Source organism: Leptinotarsa decemlineata, unplaced genomic scaffold (genome assembly GCF_025532065.1).
Source record: "Leptinotarsa decemlineata unplaced genomic scaffold, Ldec_3_MD MMD2_tig00026282_RagTag_RagTag, whole genome shotgun sequence".
Classification (NCBI taxonomy): Eukaryota; Metazoa; Arthropoda; class Insecta; order Coleoptera; family Chrysomelidae; genus Leptinotarsa; species Leptinotarsa decemlineata.
In genome coordinates, this window is record NW_027412668.1 from 20,015,120 (window position 1) to 20,029,941 (window position 14,822).

General features: G+C 37.4%; 1 protein-coding gene across 2 annotated transcripts in view; it reads left to right on the forward strand.

The window, feature by feature from the left end:
- Positions 1-4,800: 4,800 nt before the first annotated feature.
- shps (putative monoamine oxidase sheepish) overlaps positions 4,801-14,822 on the forward strand; it is a 35,774-nt gene continuing 25,752 nt past the window's right edge. For both annotated transcript variants that reach the window (XM_023161376.2, XM_023161377.2), the window contains exons 1-5: positions 4,801-5,001; positions 6,856-7,100; positions 9,633-9,783; positions 10,101-10,216; positions 10,268-10,401. In XM_023161376.2, the coding sequence (XP_023017144.2) occupies positions 4,881-5,001; positions 6,856-7,100; positions 9,633-9,783; positions 10,101-10,216; positions 10,268-10,401 (767 nt within the window). In that variant the 5' untranslated portion in view covers positions 4,801-4,880. The remainder of the gene's footprint in view (positions 5,002-6,855; positions 7,101-9,632; positions 9,784-10,100; positions 10,217-10,267; positions 10,402-14,822) is intronic.

A 14,822-nucleotide genomic window follows, 5' to 3' on the forward strand; every position in this document is an offset into this window, starting at 1 on the left:
AGCGACGTTGTCACGATGTAGGTATATTTCATTTCGTGGTTCTGTCGGTGGACACAAACATACTTCAAGTGGTGTAATACTTTAATGAAATGAAAGTGATTATAAGAGAGGGTTACGGCTTTCAAAAATTTTGAACGCCATGTTTTTGAAAACATTGGAGGGAAAAAGCGCTGAATTTGTAATGATATGGAATGTATCCCGGATAATCCATTTTATGATCCATTTTTTTTTCAGTAATACGTTATAGTCCTGGAGAACTATTTATTCAAGAATAGGGATCCTCGAATACAAAGTTATTGTAACTTCCGTTCGACGGTCCGTTCCTCTGACAACAGAGAGGCCGTGGACTTTTGAGTTTGGAATGTCTACCTATATGACATAATTAAAATAAACGGAACTTGTAAAGTCGTCAGGAGTTCAGATTCCTTTTTCTGCAAGGTGCGCGACCATGAGAGAGCAGGAATTGAAGCATTTCTCTTTGAGGCGTGAACGGGGTCATCACAACTCTGTCACCGAGTTGGAATCCGTTCAGCAAAAAGCCCATATAAAAGTTATGTACATCACTTCACTCCGGCGGCAGTCGCGTGATGGGTATAGAGATTCCTGACACAAGGTGCAGAGCCTGTCGCGAGGCGGCTGAGACCCTCATGCACTTGCTGTCAGCATGCCCAGCAAATACGGTGCCAGCCTATATCCATCAACATAATGCGGCCCTAAGAGTGCTTCATTATCATCTACGGCACTTTTACGGTATTGACAAGACACCGGTGTTGTCCTAGGCTTTGGGGGACATTGAATCCTTTTGGTGAAAGAGAAATGTCGAATTTATTGAAACTATTTGTTCCCCACCCTTGGGCTCATATGATCTCATAAGTCTGATATAATCTTTCTCGACCATCAAAGAAGGATGATATTTGTTGCGGAGTTTTCGGCTTATGGAGAGACGAATATCGTCCGAAAAGAGAAGGAAAAATGAATAAAATATAAAGATGTTATCTTCGGACTCCACAGACTCTATCCAGACTACTATATCAAGAGGATTGTTCTGATTATTGGAGTCCTTTGGAACTTGATACTCGGACCCAATGATCACTTACCTCACGGTGCGGGGAGTGGCCACTGGTTGAAAATGCTGGCGTGCCCTTCTGAGTTAACGGAGCTCCGAGGGATAGAGCCCAACCAGAACAACCTTAGGTTGAAAAAATAATAATGATAATTGCTCTGATTGTTGGATTCCTTGGTGGGATGATGCTTTTTATATTCTTAAATCTCAAGGTTATGCCGGCATGCCACAGTAGGCAAAAATCTCAGCCTGACTAATGCTCATGGAATATGAATTTTGGACCCAATGATCACTTACCTCACAGTGTGGGGAGTGGCCACTGGTTGAGAATGCTGGCGCGCCCTCCTGAATGTATCGGAGCTCTGAGGAATAGAGCCCAACCAGCGCAATCTCAGGTTGAAAATAATAATGATCAAGGCCGTAGCTAGAAAACAATTTTGGGGGGGGGGGTTTAGTTTGGTGGAACAGTAGAAAAACATGAAGTATAAAAATAACGCAAGATAGAAAATTGTGTTACATGATCATAAATATTTATTAGAAAACCAATATAGAAATATTAACATCTTTTTATAAAATCAAATTTATTTTTATAGCTTTCTTTGCAGCAAACAAATCAATTATGTCCTCGGTGTCGATGTTAATTCTATGGTGGATTGACATTAACGCCAAACCGTTCAGTCTTAGTCGTTCCTGGCTTGTGGAGTTTCTTAAATAAGTTTTGTGGCGTTTCAGAGAAGAGAAAGTCCTTTCAGGGGTCAATATGGAAACAGGTATTGTCGCCAAGATCTTTGAAAGTTTGTACGCACATTGCCGTAAGGTTTTTCCATTGTGTTTCGGGGAAGTTTTTTTCAATATTCTCTTTCAAGCACTTGGTTCGTTTTGCCAAAGACTTGATAAAATTTCTAAGGGATTTCATAATACCAATAGTATCTGTAGAGTAGGGAGGGTGAGTCTAGGCCCACAGCACTTAGGCCACATGTGACCCATTGTACATCCTACCAATGAGTTGTCCTCCTAAGTCATCGTCGATCCTGTCCTTTCCAGAAAGGTGGACAGGTCACTAGTAGACATCTCCGTTATATCGGCAGGTGTAGGCCAAGACTTGCCGAACACACAGTCTCTTATTGATGATAACTACGGACACTCGCATAGGACATGCCTGACAGTTTCATCTTCCTGTTCACACATCCTGCATGTAGGTGTGTTCACTAGCCCCATATTATGGAGGTGTTTCCTTAGTTGACAGTGGCCAGTCAGAAATCCTACTGTTAAGCGTAGATTTTTCCTGGTCATCGCTAGATAATTCTTCGGCGCCAACTTCCCAGGGACGCCCAGGGTGATCCTGGCAAGAGTGCATCCTTTGATTTCATCCCATCTCTTTAGGGATTGAGTATGGGTGTAACGTTTGGCTGGTTCCGCAATTTTCGAAATCATCAGGCCGTAGGTCCACTGGGTCCTAAAATTCTTAGTCCAGCCGCTTCCTTGGCTGAAGAGTCGGCAATGCGATTACCTTTACTCATGTCGTGCCCTTTAATCCACTTCAGGATAATGTTATTATCTACCGAGGCTTTGGCTAAATCTTGGTGGTACTCTAGTACTAGCCCTGAGGTAACACGTTGTCTGTTCTAGGTTAATAGGACTTGTCTGCTATCAGTGCAGATTATTATTTTTTTGCCAGAAAATCCTTTCCTTTCCTGAGATACCAGCCAGTTCTATTTGAACCACGCTGGTATTTTTTCCCATTCTCCACTCAATCCTTAGGCTTAGTGATCTGGAAAACATTCCACATCCTGAAACTCTTTTGGTTTTTGAGCCGTCTGTATATATGCATATTGCATTTGTAGCATCTGACCTTGTGCTCTGTTTTATTTGTATTTTGTAGGGTTTATTAAACACAAACCTGGGTACAATTGCATCAGTGGTTGCCTGCAGCAGATGTTGCGCAGTGTGCGCTTCTCGCTATAGGCTCTGTCTCAATTGACCCATTCCTACTTCGAGGTTAAAACCAGCCGTGTGCAATCGTACCGTGGCCATTAACACAACCTTCTTAACGTACAGGTCCAGAGGGGACAGACCAGTAATTAATGCCATTGCCGCGGTTTTTGTTATTCTCATGACTCCTGTGCTGTTTAAACAAGCCAATCATTGTATTTGATATAATTTTTGGACTGCCGTTGCTTGAAGAACTTTCGGGGGGATCAATCCCCCTTGATCCACCCCCTGGCTACGGCCTTGATAATGATGGTAATTACATTATGGTTCTGATTGTCCTTGGTGGGATGATGTTTTCTATATTCTTAAATCTCAGGATTAAGGCAAAAATCTCTGCCGGACTAATGCGAAAGGTTGTCATTCTCGGTTCATTGTGTTTACTTAGGGCACACGATTCTCGGACCCAATGATTACTCACCTCACAGTGTTGCGAAAGGTTATTGATTGGTAATGCCGGCGCGCCCACCGAATGTGTCGGAGCTTGGAGACAACGTTCGACCGGTGCAATTCTTTAGGAAAAAAGTTATTAATATATTCTTTTTTCATACGTTTTGATACAATACTGAACATTTATGACGATATGTTCTATGATTTGAAGTTATTTATCAGGTCATGTTTGAAAGTTAGTGAATATACTTCAGTATTAGTGAAGGACGATACGATACAACATTTGTATCAGATTTGTGAGAACAATGTTTTTAAGAATACCTGAAAAATGAGTCAATGAGAAGTATGAAAAGTAGATACTTTCAAAATAAGCTCTGCCCCCAAACACCAGAATTGTAATACTCTTTCCGACTAATTTCTAACATTAGCCTATACATAACACTTTCACTTTCATTTATTGTGAAACTAGAGTAAGTCATATATCAAGGATTTTTTGGGTAAAAATTAGCGGGAAATTTTCTCGTGGAAGTTCCAGCTGATGATAACGGAGTAATTCATATAAAAGTGAATAATGGGCTGTTTCGAATAGGACCTGTATCTATGTTTATAGTTCTCATGCCACATTTGCATCCGACACTTGACTTTTTTGGCACTTGACGAGTTTGAATACCTCAATTCAGTTTACACAATATACTTTTTGTCACAATCCTCACAGGTAGTTTCATATATTACCGACCTTTTTCTCTAAAATCTTGACAAGCAGTCTTGAATCTTTTTAAGCTCAGTAAAACTCTGGAATTTATGCTCATTTTCATAAAACCTTAAAATGAGCATACATTATAAATAACCAGTTTGAAAAAAAACGATTTAATGCCTTAGAATATTTTAGGTCATATGGAATAATAATGATCTGTGAATGAGTGCCTTTTCAAAAAGAAGGAATGTTAAAATACACATCTATTGGTATTTTTGAAAAAGCAATTTTAGTATTTTTCAGAACATTATACATATATTAATTTCATGTACAATGTCCCATACCTTCCTTCTTAAATTGTTCAAGAATATAAACTATTTCCAGATTTATCGAGAAAATTAACAATAAAAAATGAAAATTTTTGGCATTCTACTCCATCATCAAACAATGAATGTGGGAAACGTACAAAGGAAGGACGAAAGAAAACGACTCGTTATGAAGATAAGATCATGAATAAAATCCCTTCCAGTAGGAACGTTACTGAATGTAATATAATAATTTTTTCGTTCTAATATCTCCTAAAAATATCCGCTTTTCAATTAAAAAATGAAAATTATTCTGATAACAGAAATTCGCCTCAGGCGCTGAGAGATGACACATACTTTTAATAACTGTCAGAAGTGTCAATTGGTATAAATTTTTAAAATTTTCAGTAGTACAAAACACAATATTTTCAGGAAATGAATGTACAAATCCATTGATGCTGATGTTATTATTGTTGGAGCAGGATTATCTGGTTTAACTGCAGCATATCATTTATTGAAAAAAGAACCATATTTGCGAGTTATAATTTTTGAGTCCTCCGGTGAGTAACTTCAGAACTTTTTAATTTCTGTAGAACTCTGAAATTTGTGATCATTTACATAAATCCTTAAATAATGAGTATGAATGATGAAAAATAGTATAAGTAAATGTATAGAAGTATATAATATATGGACCAAATTGATAGAGCTCGATAAAAACATCGTTTATATCGTCATTCTCTTTGCATCTTTATCATATATAGGGTCTTCCATTAAGTTTTTCCTATATATCTTTAAATTCAGATAAAGTAGAGTGTGTGTGAGATATCGACATTTTTTATTCGTTTGAAAGACCTATTGATGCCATTACGTGTGGAACATCGTTCAAATGCCCTCCACCACTTCACTGGGGGACCGCACCCGAAACGTCTGATTTTTCATGACTATGGTGCATAAATCAGGCTGAATTTGACCGATGGCATGGGTTATGTTGGCTTTGAGGACCGCTGTGGTTTGTAGCTTACTCGCATACACCTGCGACTTGAGAAAAAAGAATGTCTAACGAGGTCAAATCACATGATTTCGGAGGTCAGTTTACATCACCTCCACGTGAGATGACCGTGTCCTCAAATCGCTCATGCAGAATATCCAATGTGGCCTGAGCTGTGTGGCACGAAGCGCCGTCCTGTTGGAACTACATGTTGTTGGTGTACAGATCATCCAGAAGTTGGTAATCATCGACCCAAATTCCAAACAAAATGGTGACTTTTTGGGATGCCTTGGGCGCTCTTGGCTCTCGTATGGATTGATTTTGTCCCAAATCCGACAATTTTGTTTGTTCACGAACCCTTTCATTCAGAAATGGGCCTCCTCAATGAAGATGATTTTTCAGTGAAAATTAGGGTCAGTTGCCAACTGCTACAGAGTCCATTTAGCAAGCACTCGTCATTGTCTATGGTTGTTCACCTTCAGTTCCTGGGTTAGTCGAATTTTGTACAGGTGCAGGTTCAAAACACGACGCAAAATTTTCCAAGTTGTGGTCTACGAAAGGTCGAGTTCTTGTGAGCGACCCAAAACTGACTGCCCAGGATTCTCCTGCATAGTCTTACAGACAGTGGGGATGTTTATGGGAGATCTTGCGTTTCGTCGACGAACGGGTGTTGGTCGATCGTTAAATGAACCAGTGTATTCAAATTCATTCGCCACATTGCGAATAGTCCTCTCGGTATGACGATTATGGCGACCGTAAAATGGGCGAAGCGCGCGTTACGTTGCCCGAACAGAACACCCATTTTGATAAAACATTTTTATCATATGCATGTGTTGTTAAATGCTATATATCCGTTCATGGTGATTGGGAAAACATACTTAATAAATAACGACCATTTTGACAGATGTAGGTTCAACAAGATGACCGTTTTCAATTGTCAAAGTTCGATAGTCCCTATTGGAAGACCCTATATATGTACAAAAGAGGTTTTGGAAGATACTTGACTGTTATTCTTTGCTAGTGTTGAAAATATCTACTCACAATGTGCATGAGTATACTGCTCAAAGACAACCAAAATTGACTTACGTTTAATTGCCAAGACAATGAGAAAACGATATGTAAGGAACCACTGGTGAACACGCTTTTATTATACCAACGCTAAAATTTTGAGTGTAAACAACCTAAGTTCTCTTTTGCACCCGCTCAGATATTATTGACCTCATAGACGTTTATGTACCTCCGACAATGCGCTTCTTCCACTATAGTTTTGGCTTTCAGTAGTTGAATTAATATGTCAACAACTACCAGACTAGTATTCGCTGTCTTAATATTGATCATACATAAATTGCATGTTGAGGTAACAATTTCGGGTGTTCAATACAAAACAAATGACATTAGTATCTCATCTAGAAATTTTATATTTTAGAACAAATTGGTGGAAGAATACCTTGTTCCCCCTTTACTAACTTAAGCGGTCAATGGGTATGTAGCGAACAAACTCAACTGCTGGAATTACTAGAAGAACTACATATACCTCTAATAAGAACTCAGACCAACCCAGGCAATATTGTTATTAAGTATAAACGTATCAGTACAGCACAGAAGAAGAAAAATATACTCGATTTTTTGACGGCGACAGAAAAAATTCAGTTCACCAAATTTATTTTGAAGGTATAATTAACATTCTTAAGATTCAAAACCCTTTATGATATTGAAAAGAAATGCCCACTGGGAACTGTTTAATGAAAACGGTTACAGATCTATTCTTTACGATTCTCATTTTAATTTTCTCTCATCTCTGACAATTATTCAACTATTATATTCTTTACTTATGGGTTCTTTTGAAATAGATCCTTATTGTTCGATCTTTGACTTTTATTCTCGATGAAGGACTGAAGTCTTTTACAGTTTTCTCATATATGTTCTTCTACTTACGATGGAAGTAAAATGTTTATACACTGGTGAATGCAGGGTTGCTTTTTTTTTAATTGTAGACCGAATAGGGTAATTCTGATGTTACAGCAAGATGGTGCCAATAGCCAATGTTCATTAATTTAAGTGACCATTTGATCTTTGATTAATAATATTACCAATACTATAATTTCTTTATTAAAAACAGATAATACTGATAATACATTCGTTCTGTTGTATGCTATTTTAAATGGGGTGTATATCGTTGTGTAGGTTATTTGAGGTAAGGATAATTTGTAAAGTATTCAATAAAATAATAATAATTAAAAAAAATAATCTTGGCTACGTATCGGTTTGAAGTAGAAGGCAGAATTATTGAAAAATTCGTGTAAACTTTGTTAATTGTGAGAAATTTCACATTTTCTGTTTATTTCAGAAATCGTTCAACGGTCACCAATCTTCTGACTGTAACCCAACATATTGCTGAATCTATTGACACTAGGGTCAAAACTGATGTTATTTACACATACTTTTCTAAGGCCTTCGACATGCTTGACCATGGCATTCTACTAAACAAACTAGTAGCCTTTGGATTATCTCCATCCTTAATCGCACTCTTTCAGTTGTATTTACGGAATCGAAAACAATATGTTCAGCTCAACGGTTTCAAATCTACCGAATATAGTGCTTCTTCCGGTCTTCCACAAGGGTCAAATCTGGGACCGTTGCTATTCAATATCTTGATTAATGATATGGCAGATGTATATTTCCTTTTGTATGCCGATGATCTAAAACTATACTGCTTCGTTGAGAACTTAGATGATTGTGTAAACCTCTCAGCAAACGTAGGACGGGTTGTAGAATGGTGTTATCGAAATAACTTGTCGCTAAATCAGGATAAATGTAAGGTCATGTCTTACAGTTTAGAAACGAACATCTTGATCTTTGATTATTCAATAGAAAACTTTTCCCTGGTGAGACCAGAAACATTAACTGATCTTGGCGTCACATTTGACACTGCACTATCATTTAATAGCCACATCGATAATGTTGTAACCTCCTCCTGTCGTTTGTGTGGATTAATTGCACGCAACAGTAGTGATTCCAAGGAAACTTCGACCTTCAAATCTCTATTATATGCTTTCATAAGATCAAAGTTAGAATACGCGTCAGTTGTGTGGAACCCCTTTTATCAATATCATATAGATAGGATAGAAGCAATTCAACGACGATTTTTAAAACTGCTAGGCCTAAAAACTGATGGCATTTATCCTCCAATAGGAACAACCCAATCTGAATTGCTACAAAAGCATAACTTTTTCAGTCTCGAAAAAAGGCGTGAACAGTATAGTGTTGTACTAACCTACAAAATTATCAAAAGCATAGTTGACTGCCCAACATTACTGGAAAAGTTTGATATCTGCATTCCTAAAATCTGTTCCAGACACCCGAGTACTTTCTATATAAAAACATTTCGTGCAAATGTTCTGGAGAATTCTCCGATCCATACCATGTGTAAAGTGACAAACTCTGTTAGCGATAATTTAGATATATTTAGTTGCAAATTGTCATATATAAAATCTCACTTACTAAAATGATTGTTTTGTCACCTATTATACATATAAAATGTATAGTCTTTATAGTCACTTGTTTGTGATGTATTCATTATACTCTGTTATTTCCTGCTCTGTAATTGGGCTATGTCCTGTGGAATATTGTATCACAAATAAATAAATAAATAAATGAATTTAAAACACTATATGAACGAGAAATATTTTTTTAGACCAAGTTAGATAGGTGCGACCAGTTCAAGTAGGATGCGACAGTTATCGAGTTGTATTTTCTGAGAAATGAAGTATATTTCAGGTTATGGTTTGACTACTCTCAAATGGACTAATGTGGCAAACGTAGAGTGGGAAAGGACATAGAATATTCGTAATCCTTCAGTTTCTTGACTTGCTTAACTATCACGTATTTTTTTTCATGATAAAGTAAATTCCTCTACGTGGACACCCGGTTCATCCGGCCTCCAACCGGCGTGAATAGGATATCTCCACTCCGATCTAGATACGTTATCTCTTTTAGTCGCAGGAAGCTGAAGTCTTTTTATATGGGTATATCTACGTTATCTTTAAGTTGTTAAAGTTAGTGTTTTCACAAGTTACTGAATGAAGGAAATTTCCTTAGAAGTACAACTTTTCATCACCTCAGTTGAAAGATGATAATTTTAGTTTATCATAATTTACGAAATGACGTGTATGAATAACAATTTGAATCACAAAACTTTTGTAGGTGGAAATTATTTGTCGAAATATAAAAGAAGAGACAAAACCGACATGGATAGATGAGTTACGAAAAATCACTTTAAGGACGTTCATACAAGATACTGTAGGCAGTGACACTGTGAGATTGGTTATAGATTTTATGATATACCTAACGTGTGGTGAGTATTTAAAAAATCCCTCATTTCATTGACTAACGCTCTTGTTACGTAGAAAAAATATCACTCGACAAAATTAATGATTTGAACACAAATACTGCTTATGAAACCAGAACAGTGTGTTTCCATCGATCAAGTTGACATCATCATGAGATGATTTTCAACTATACCAGTACAGAGTACAGGTTATTTCCCATCTTAACACGAGTATACTTCATCTTCCGTCTCACTGCTTTCAATCAGTGATTATTTAAATTGTATAATTTTCGATGTACCTGATTTTTTCTGATACATTTCCAGTAGCAATCCATACTTTGCAGGTGTAAAATCTTCACAAGTGTCAGCCTTATTTTATGTACTATTCTGTATTTCCACGAAGGGCATCATACACCAAATGATAACCGAAGAAAAAAACCTTTGCGAATTAAGACTGAAGGTTGTATCTGATATTCCTGTTATTATTTCGTTTCAAAATATTTCATTTCAGAATAGCTCAACTAATATTTGTGAAAAACTTGCTGAAAGAATAGGCACATATTATATTTTGACCAAAGAAAATGTTCTGGAAGTGGAATGTACAGACAAGTATGCAGAGATTACAACAAATCTGGGTTCATACTGGTAAGTCAAAATATAATGTGTATTCGAAGATTTACGACTAATTTATAGAACGATTGACTCTTTTTAAAGGAATATTATTCCCAACTCGAGCTCACCTTCTAACACATTAGGAGTTCCACCCCGGAATGGAAGATATCAAAGGCGAGTTTTCAAAATCAACAGAAAATTACTGATGGATTGCTTCAACCAATAGAAACGCGCTACTGCTTCGAATGGACCAATAGATGAATTTATCGGATCCATTGGTGGACTCATCGATTATTTTAAGAACTCGTCTTGAGCTATGAACTTGTTTAAACCTTCATTTCTATAAAAAATCTCATATAGTCTCTTGTCTGCGCCTTGAAATATTCAAAGTCAAAGGTTACACAACATTTGTTTTTTCGCAAATATTTCACTTCCCATGACTCTCATGATATTTGTATCTTTCTTTAGAAATTTTGTTTTGAATGTTTTTCTAAACACTAACATTCATAGCATAATGCAAGGTCAACCATGAGTCCCAGTGAAACAACCGTCTTATAATGTTAATTTGTAACTGAGAGATGCCTAATTATTTGCATTATTTGTCAATTTTCCAGCCACCAGAAGACGATGATGAAGAAGAAGAAAAAAGTTAAGGCGCATGTTGGTTATTGAAATTTATGTAAGTTCTGCTCACAATTGGAAGTTGTTCAGATATAATTTGTTGAATGAAACATATTATTATATGTTGGATGTAGCCGTTACTACGTGGTAGGAAATCATAATGAAGAAAAGAGAATAGAAACTTTCTATATTTTTATCACTTTTATTTGTAACTAACGTTGATGCAGTTTCCTTCTATAAGGACATTTTCAAACTTTTACATTAAACTCAATGTTTAAAAAACATAGAAAGTTGAAAAATAGTATGTGCGTTCACAAAATAAGGTGAATTTTCTTTTATCTAAAAAAATGTTTATTTGTCCATCAATTTCTATTTTGTCCCCTTCAAAGAAGTCCCCCTTAGATATGAAACACTGGTTCTAGCGTTTTTCCAATCCTCGAAACAGTTCTGTTATGCACTTTTTGGTATGTCTTTGAACTCTCTCAGCGATTCGATTTTTATCTCTTCAATCATCGCAAAATGCCGTCCTTTCATGGGTCTCTTTGATCTTGGGAACATGAAAAAGTCGCAGGGGGCCAAATTTGTTTAATACGGTGACTAAAGCATAATTACGGTGTTGTTTTTGACCAAAGAACTACGAACAACCAATGACGAGTGAGTAGGTGCCTTATCGTGATGCAAAAGCCATGAACTGTCTTTTCACAATACCGGACGTTTTCTTCGTATTTTTTTTAAGGACAAAACACAAGCACTACATGAAAATCATTAAGGCGCCCTCAGAGCGATACCTGTGCGAAAGTAGCTATTCACATTGGAATTGAATCGCTGGAGATTGAATCCATTTGGAAAAACGTTCTCAGGAAGTTTATTCCACATAAACGGAGTTTTTCAGATTAAAAAGTTCTTAAACAGTGAAGTTCGAGGTGTACTGAGTTCAACCTCAAAACGATGAGCAGTCACAGTCTGTCGCGCATTTCTGATATGTACCGCTCTTGGTGGAATGAAATGTACCAAGTCAGTTAGGAATCATTCCGTGTTAGGAATCACACGTTAAAAGGTAAGACCTCGTTAGTCCTTAGCTCGCACAAGTTTCTCAACTTCTGAGAGTTGTCGTTCGTATGGGGGCGGCAGCTGATTAACGGAAAAACAGATTTTAAAACAGATTTTTTTAAACAGTTGATCATCTCCCGTGAAAATATCTGTAGAAGAGAGACAAATCTTCAACCTTTCTTCGATGTTCCAGGCTTTAAGGTTGCACCTGATGTTCGCGTCTCTAATCAGGCGGATGGCTCTTTTCTGGAAGGAATCCAGCAACTTCAGGGTATGTTTGAGGGCAGAGCTCCATACATGAGTTCAATACTCCAAAAGGTCTAATCTGAGCTTTATGAACCATCAAAAGCCTTTGCAATTTCAGCGACATGATTGTGCCCAGTAATATTGGTGTCCATTTTAACCCCCAACAAACTTATCGAAGCAGAAAGCGGAATTGTCTGTCCTGACATTATTATACCCGGTTCAGAGACATTTATCTTTTTGGAGAAAACCGATGCCTGGGTTTTTGTGGCATTAAATTGAACCTGGTTACTTTCACTCCGATTCGAAATCACTATTGGATCCTCATTAAGATTTGCAACTTCCTGCTGCCGGTGAAGATGTGCCTCCGTAGCCGATGTTCTGGAATCCAAATGGAATGACGAGACAAGTGTGCTGTCGTCAGCAAAGCAATATATTGTATTCTTGGTTTTATCGGATAAGTCGTTGATATACAATAAAAAGAGGTTTGGAGACAATATGGATCCCTGGGGAACACCAGCGTTGATGGTGAAAGTATTCGAGAGATATCCATCGACGACCACTTGCAGGAAACAAGAAGGAAAAACCCATTTCTTGTAAGACAGGTTGAAAAGTCTGCAAAATACTGGTGCGAGTTCATTTGCGCACTTTTTAAGTACGATGACGGGCACTTCATCAGGGCCAGACACCTTGTTGATCTTGAGTTGTTCTAAAATTCGCCTGACTAGACGCTGTCGAAAAGTAATTTCCGGGATTGTGGATTCTAGTGTGGGAATAGTGGATGTTGCTTTTCCCAGTAAATCTACTGTGGAGTGGGACACGAATTGTTCAGCTAGAAGAATTGCTTTTTCTATGGCTGTTGTTGCAACTGAACCATTCGCTTGTGTTAGTGGCAGAATTGTAGATTTTGTAAAGTTTTGATTAACAGCTTAAGCTACCGACAGGAAGGATCTAGACCCGTTGGGACTGGCAAGCAGTTCATCTCTAATTCTCTGATTGTGGAGTTCTTTGCTTTCATTTATCCTGAGTTCGCAGCTATTGCGAGCATTAACAAAACCAAATCGGTTTTCGACATTGGGATTTTTGCGCCACTGCCGGTAGGCGAGTTTTTGGAGGCGACAGCTTGCTCGCAGTTTTTGTTGACCCAAGTTTGCCGTTAAAAGGTCGCATAACTTCAAAGTTATACTCTACTTACTGATTATACAACCATGTACACTACCCCACGGTAATCAAAGAAAACAGTGAGCAAAACCTTGACATTTGATCGAACTTGACGTTCTTTTTTGATCTTGGCTTTCCTGGCCTCTTCCATTGGGGCGATTGGACTTGAATTTTGATGTGCAAACCATATATCTATGATTCGTCACCATTTATGACCCTTTCAATCAAGTCTTCATCGGCGTTGACGTCATTCAACAATTTCTGAGCGACGTTTTTTTGTTGAAAATTCAGCAATTTTGGAACGCTTCATGCCCAAAATTTCTGAAAAAATGCATGGCATGAGCCAACCGACATGCCGACATCCTTGCAACTTCTCTAATAGTGATTCTACGATTTTCCAAAACAATTTTCTTCACTTTCTCAATATTTTCTCCAAAAAGATAATGTCTTCGAACCGGATATGATAATTGGCATTGCAAAAACCGTTTCTCAAAAGCTCGAAACACTGTTCCGAACCAGAAAACTGTACACACCTCAGCAACTTTTGATGCTTTATGAAGCTCAGATCAGACCTTCTCTTGAGTATTGTTCTCATGTATGGAGCTCCGCCCTTAAGCATAACCTGAAGCTGCAGGATTCTCTCCAGAAAAGAGCCATCCGCGTGATTTGAGACTTGCAACCTTGATAGTCCAGAAAGGTTGGAGATGTGTCTCTCTTTTATAAATACTTTCACGGGAAGTGTTCAAGTGACTTGGCACATTTGTTTCCACCAAGAGCGGTACATACAGTGCGACTCTCTAACGTGGAACAAATTGACTAAATCAAAGGTGTTGTTTCTTTTGGAAATATGCTCGGACACGTCGATTAGTATTTTGAAGTGCCCTTATTTTCATGTGAAAAAAATTATACAGTGTGTCTCAAATATGAGATATGACTTCATCGATAATTTTTTTAAATGACAACCCTGTTTTTGATGACTTTTATTAAAGAGTTCAACAAGTTGCACATGTCTGCCAAATTTCAATTTTTTACTCCTTTTACTTTTACTCCTTTTTACTCCTTGTCCTTTAAAACATATTCAACAAACATTATCTAATTAAAAAAATGAATTCAATTCTTCCTTCCTTCAATTAATGCTTAGAATGTCAGGGATACCTGACAGTGACATTGTCATAAAAAAGTTATCAAAAAAAAGTTAATATCGCATTCCAATCATATTTGTGCACAAAAACTGTTAGTCCTTTCACAGTTTGTTGTTCGCCATTAGTAAAATGCCGTACTTACCTGAAACACATAAGATTGAAATTCTAATGATGATTGGCTACGGAGATAGGACAAGAACACAAAATGAAGTTACCCATTTATTCAGAGAGAAGTAT